This window comes from Salvelinus alpinus, chromosome 24 (genome assembly GCF_045679555.1).
Source record: "Salvelinus alpinus chromosome 24, SLU_Salpinus.1, whole genome shotgun sequence".
NCBI lineage: Eukaryota > Metazoa > Chordata > Actinopteri > Salmoniformes > Salmonidae > Salvelinus > Salvelinus alpinus.
This window is the reverse complement of record NC_092109.1, coordinates 31,171,597-31,178,201: the sequence shown is the minus strand read 5'-3', so window position 1 is coordinate 31,178,201 and position 6,605 is coordinate 31,171,597. Positions and strand designations below refer to the sequence as shown.

At 43.7% G+C, this 6,605-nt stretch overlaps 1 protein-coding gene across 1 annotated transcript; it reads left to right on the top strand.

Moving 5' to 3' along the window:
- The first annotated feature begins 3,270 nt into the window (after positions 1–3,270).
- Positions 3,271–5,728, top strand: LOC139551794 (carbonyl reductase [NADPH] 1-like). Its single transcript, XM_071363133.1, has 4 exons — positions 3,271–3,698; positions 4,464–4,644; positions 5,020–5,143; positions 5,228–5,728. The coding sequence occupies exons 1-4, from the start codon at positions 3,413–3,415 to the stop codon at positions 5,465–5,467; spliced, it is 831 nt and encodes a 276-aa protein (XP_071219234.1). The 5' UTR covers positions 3,271–3,412; the 3' UTR covers positions 5,468–5,728.
- Positions 5,729–6,605: the final 877 nt, after the last annotated feature.

The window sequence follows — 6,605 nt, the reverse complement described above, 5'->3', positions numbered from 1 at the left end:
GGAGAAGACGAGGATGTCATCAATGTAGACGAAGATGAACCTGTTCAACATGTCGGAGAACATCATTCACCAGAGCCTGGAACATAGCAGGGGCGTTGGTGAGGCTAACGGGCATGACCAGATACTCGTAGTGGCCACTGGCCGTGTTGAAGGCGGTCTTCCACTCGTCCCCCTCTCATATCTGCACCAGGTGGTAGACATTCCATAGATCCAGTTTGGAAAACACTGTTCCCCCTGGAGCGGCTCGAAGGCCAAGGAGATGAGTGGTAGCGGGTAACGGTTCATAACCGTAATGTCGTTGAGTCCCCGGTAGTCAATGCACGGGCGCAGGGTCTTGTCCTTTTTCTCCACTAAGAAGAAGCCTGCACAGGTGGGAGAGGAAGAGGGATGGATAAAACCAGCAGCTAGGGAGTTCCCAATGTAGGTATCCATAGCCTTGGTCTCCGGTCCTGACAGAGAGTACAGACGTCCCTCTTGGGCGACGTGGTGCTAGGGAGAAGGTCAATACGCAGTTATAGGGTCGTGTGGCGGAAGCGACGTGGTCCGGGCCTTGCTGAACACCTCCGGAGGTCCTGGTACTCCACGGGAATGGCGGAGACGTCCGGGGCACCTTCCGAGCCCCCAGGAAGACATCCTGGGGCAGGTTGTGCTGACTTCAGGCAATGGGTGTGGCTCTGACCCATGATGGCACCAGTAGACCAGTTAATGAGGGGATTGTGTCGTTGGAGCCAGGAGAATTCCAATAACACGGGAATCAGAGGGGACTTGATGAGCAGGAACTAGATAGCCTTGCTAAAAACCAGGAGAGTGAGAAAAAGAGAGGCTGAGAAAAACCAGGAGCTGACGGGACAAACGCTGGTAAGCTTGACAAGCAAGACTAACTGGCAACAGACAAACAGATAACACAGGTATAAATAAACAGGGGATAATGGGGAAGATGGGCGACACCTGGAGGGGGGTGGAGACAAGCACAAAGATAGGTGAAACAGATCAGGTCGGGACAACGTCACGTAATGCCAGAAATATCATACACCAATGGTAGCGTCTTATAATCTTAACTCAGTAAAATATGTAACGCCTTAAAACCGTCATCACAAACCTTAAAATTGCTCAAGCAGAATGATCCCAGTAACTAACCCCCTTTCATCTGTGTTGTGACTTTAAGCTACCAAGCTACTTAAGAGTTTGCTGGAAAAAGCACACTGTGTTATAAACTGGATCTCATAGTGTTCATTTAATGTTACACTATTTTCCTCCGACAGTAGTGGCTGCTTTTCATTTCGGGTGGACGGGCTGAACCAAAAATTATGATCATGTCACGCGTGTGCAGTGCACATTTCGAGCCAAGTTACTTTGTCAATTGATGAGAACATCAGGAAGCTAATTCTGAAGACGGATGCTGTACCATTAACAGTGGATCAGTGGCTCTTGCAAGAGCTGACCATAATGTAACGTCCCTCTTGGGCGAGGGACGTTACATTACAGTTTGTCACGATGGTTGTGGCTGTGGCTGCTTTGACTTGAACAGTATATTGTTCTGTAACACCTGATAGTCACTATATGGTTTTTGTTCTTCCATCCCTAAGCCCCCTACATTGAGTCTGAGAATCTCCAGCACACAGCTGACACAAAAGAATGTTGTCCACAAAAGGAGTTGCGGTGGGAATAGTATTTGTCATTTACCGATAAATCATACACTGAGTACACCAAATATTAGGAACACCTTCCTAATATTGAGTTGCACCCCCCCCACCCCCTCTTTTGTTGTAAAATAATGGACTCTACAAGGTGTCGAAAGCATTCCACAGGGATGCTCGCCCATGTTGACTCCAATGCTTCCCACAGTTGTGTAAAGTTGGCTGGATGTCCTTTGGGTGGTGGACCATTCTTGATACACACGGGAAACTGTTGAGCGTGAAATATCCATCAGCATTGCTGTTCTTGACACAAACGGGTGCGCCTGGCACCTACTACCATACCCTGATCAAAGGCACTTACATCTTGGCGCCGACAGATAAGGCTGCCATGCTTCTAGTATTTTGTTTCATTGTGTGTTATTTCTTACATTATTAGGCCAGAATTTTTTTGTGTTATTACATACAGCCGGGAAGAACTTTTGGATATCAGAGTGGCGGTAACTCACCAGCATTACGAACAGGAATACGACTTTTGTGAATCGGATCCTTTGTTCATACCCCCCAGGGCAATTGCTGCTGTTTGTCTGATATCCAACAGTCCATGATAAACTCTGTTGACCATGAGAAGATTTTGCAGAGAAAATGGGGTGAGGTATACTATTTAGGCTCGGAATGACGTGTCCATTGTTTACCTGGTCATCAATGATATGTGGCCTATTGTTTACCTTGTTACCTGGCAATGACCAAAAGGGTGTTTCAATGAGCTGTTAGTCAAAGCAAGCTCATTAATATAATCTCCCTGCTCACTTAGCCTGTTCTTTCAGACTTCCTGATAGTTAGAGATGAGAGAGAATTTTAAATGTATTAAATTCTGAGCATTTTAATTGTGTAAAGATATTATGGGGGATGTTTTGGTCATTCAACTGCTATTTTTACTTGGGAAATAGGTTAACTGTGCAGGACCTTTAATACATGTGAGTGATGGGAAAAAATCGTCCTCAGCTACAGTTATTTGAATAATTGAATGGCTGTTTTGTGCACGATGATGATGATTAAAGTGTCTTATTAGGAATTTTCAAATCTATCTTCTGTATGTGGCCTTCTATGGATAGTATGTCAGTTAAAATGCAGTAGCGAAGCAAAATTGTAGGAGCAGTCGAAACTGTGTTTATATACCCTGGATGAGAACTGTTGTATGAAATCATAGAGAATGATAGAGGCCATTTAGCATGGGCAGCGCCATTGATAGCTTCCACCATTTTAAAGTAGTCAAAGTACTCAACTGAGTGGGGATTCATGTGGATTGTAGCCTCAATGGCACTGCCCATGCTTTCACAGATGCTACAATGGCACATATATAAAGATGAGTCCTATTTATCTCTGTGTATAAAACCAATCGGTATGTAAAGCAAAGAGCTTAACTGTGCCAGCCAGCTCTTAATTTCTATTCAGTTCAACTCGAAATATGCCATCTGAACTGTGTGTAAATTACCTAACCTCTCCCATTTTATATAAGTATAATCATGTGATATGACCTCTCCCTCACATTTTTTCATGTGGTTATCTGATCAAAGATTACCCAACATCTGTCAGAGTGACAGTGCACATTCCTTTGTTTGCAAAAGTAGCCAATAAGGCTAGACTTCCTCTACACCCAGATCAGCGTACACGTCAGTCTAATACAACCACAGCGCAGTTAATTACATTATTTAAACCGAAGTTGGGCTACTTTAACTAATTCCTTTACAGGAAGAAATTTTTGGAGAGCAAAGGAAATGTCCAAAAAAGTGGCAGTAGTTACCGGTGCCAATAAAGGCATAGGACTTGCGATTGTGAGGGAGCTTTGCAAGGCAAAATTTACCGGGGATGTTATTCTTACTGCTCGAAATGAGAAACTTGGAAATGAGGCAGTGAAGATGCTAAAGTCCGAAGGATTTGAAGTTGCTTACCACCACCTTGATCTCTGCGACCAAGCCAGCGCCAAGCAACTGAGTAACTTTCTGCAGAAGACTTATGGGGGATTGGATGTGCTCATTAACAACGCTGGAATGGCTTTTAAGAGTTCCGTACGGTAGCCTATTCTACTATTTTGGCGACTCTGGCCATGCACTTGTTACTGTTTTAGCCGATCATAACAATTACTCTCACCCGGGCGCCGGTATAGGTGTGTTTTGCACCGACTGAACATTGATTGCGTTCTATTTGGAACCGGGCTACTTCCCGGGCATGGGCCAGGGCCCGCTCTATCCGACGGCGAAGTCGGCTCAAAACTAAAGCGACTTCATTAAACACGTGTAGTAATTCGTAGGATTTTATGTTTCCCATGAAAAAATTATTGCTTTTGATTAAAAACGATTTATCTGCATTCCCAATGAAAACTAGTTAGACAATTCAAACATTTATTTTATGGAAAAGAGATGTGTATGATGCAGTATGCTGCCTCGTTGACAAAAGAAGTGGCTCAGATTACTGTTTATTTGAGAAGCGTGCTCCTCCCTACCCGCTTTCGCTTGGGCCAGCGTAAAAATAAATCACACTGTAGCCAGATAGTGAGAGGTTTGTGGGCAGATCTTGGGCTATGTTAAGCAACAAGCAGCAGTTCATTTTAAACTGCCTACCAATTATAGTAGGGCTACTTGATTGCAACTTTTGTGTAACATGAATGATAGTCCTATGTAGCAGTGTGATTGCATTTGAAAATGATGCTCTGAAAATATGATGGGTGAGGGTGACGCTATATTGACACAGCCCCCCCCACACCTTCCCCCACTCTCTTTCTCCCTCTCTTGTACAAAGCAATAATTGACCATCACATTTTTTCCCTAGATGATGCGACTGAGCCTTTTGGGGAACAGGCTGAGGTGACCATGCGCACCAACTTTTGGGGCACCCTGTGGGTGTGCCATGCTCTCCTACCCCTCCTCAGACCAAATGCCAGAGTGGTGAATGTCTCCAGCTTTGTTAGCAAGAAGGCTCTTGATACATGCAGCCCTCAACTACAAGCCAAGTATGATCTTCATTCTGTATCGAAAACCTCATTCATCCTTAACTTAATTCTGAATTGTGATCTACTGAGGGAGAAATATACACTGATGTCATTATACATCCATCTAGCTGCAAACCTGACCAACTTGAAGAAAAACCCTTTTCATCCCTTCAATAGCAGTAGTCGCATTAGCAGAAATGAAGAGCATTGTACTTAAGACCACAACAGCAAAATTGGAAAATCAAATCAAAGTGTATAATGTCAATTACAATTCTAGTACACACAAATGCTACTACAGATCATATACAATATTTTCAAATTAATCCATTACTGTGGTCATCACATGCAGTCATAAACTACTGTATTACAAGGTATTTTTTCTGTTGCGTCTTGAAGGTTCCGTGATACTGAGCTCTCTGAGGAGGAGCTGTGCTTGCTGATGGGGCAGTTTGTTATTGCCGCTCAGCAGGGAAACCATCAGGCCCAGGGGTGGCCAAGCACAGCCTATGGCACAACAAAGGTAGGGTTCTGTCTGTTCACACTACTATTAAGGGGAATGGGCAAAAGGCAGATATATCATACTGTTTTGTTCATCTCTGTTTAGATTGGAGTGACTGTGCTGTCCAGGATTCAGGCTCATATTCTGACTAAGACCCGGGCAGCTGATGGAATCCTGCTCAACGCCTGCTGCCCTGGCTGGGTCCGCACTGACATGGCAGGCTCCAAAGCCCCCAAGAGTCCTGAAGAAGGAGCACAGACTCCTACCTATCTGGCACTTCTTCCTGAAGGGGCCAAGGAGCCACATGGACAGTTGGTGTGGGACAAGGCCGTTCAGGAATGGTAGAGTGGAGGCAGCAGGAAGTTTACCTCATCTCAATCAGAGACTTGAGGAAAATTGCACAAAAATATTCTGCCAAATTCACATGACAAAAGACGTATTGCAACAGAGGGTTGTTGACATATCATCTTAGCTTTTTTTTCTTTATATGATTTAATGTGATTCATTTGCATAAACACTCAGGAGTACTTTCATTGTAATGAAGGCCTGTGATTCTTTCAAAAAGTTTAATGATGTAAAGAAATAAAATAGACTGATAATAATGTCTGAGACAGTAATTTACTGGAAACTCTTGTTCAAAGTTGTAACTTTGTTTATTGAATTGAGCCTCTAGAGCAGGGGTCGGGAACCTGTGGCTCTTTTGATGATTGCATCTGGCTCGCAGATAAAACCAAATATTCTCACTTTTTTTTTTCTTTTTTTTTTTTTGTAAATAAATTTTATCCCCTTTTCTCCCCAATTTTCGTGGTATCCAATCGCTAGTAATTACTATCTTGTCTCATCGCTACAACTCCTTGTTTTAATCCATCCATCGATTTTTCACTGCTCATGTCCTGTTCAGGGCTGCAGGAGCAATTGTCCATTATTTTAATTAAATGATACTGGCCTACGTTGGCCGTTGCTAGGTAAAACAGGTAAACGCCTCCTTTTGAATCAGTCTGCTCGGTCATTAGCTCAAAGCTAACCCTTCGACGAAGAAGATGGCGAAAAGAAAAAAAGATGACGAGTATCGTACATTTCAGGACGAATGGACCGAAGAATTCGCCTTTGTGGAGAGAGCAGGTTCTGCGGTGTGTCTAATTGCATGCATCATGATGAAACGGTCGAATGTAAAGCGGCACTTCGACTTGATTTGGAGATTTGGAAAGAATCACACGACAGAAAGCGGAGTTGGCGAGCAAGCACATGTGGACAGAAATGAAAAAACTTCAACCCGAAGACCAGCTGATTCTCAAAACTTGGAACGCGCTTCCTGTCACATACCACACACTGCAGCGTGTGAGTATTGCTGTATTGACCATGTTTGGATCTACGTATGCATGTGAGCAGTCATTCTCACATCTTAAAAACATCAAGTCCAACCTACGATCACGTTTAACGGATGAAAGCCTCAACGCTTGCATGAAGCTTAACCTCACCAAGT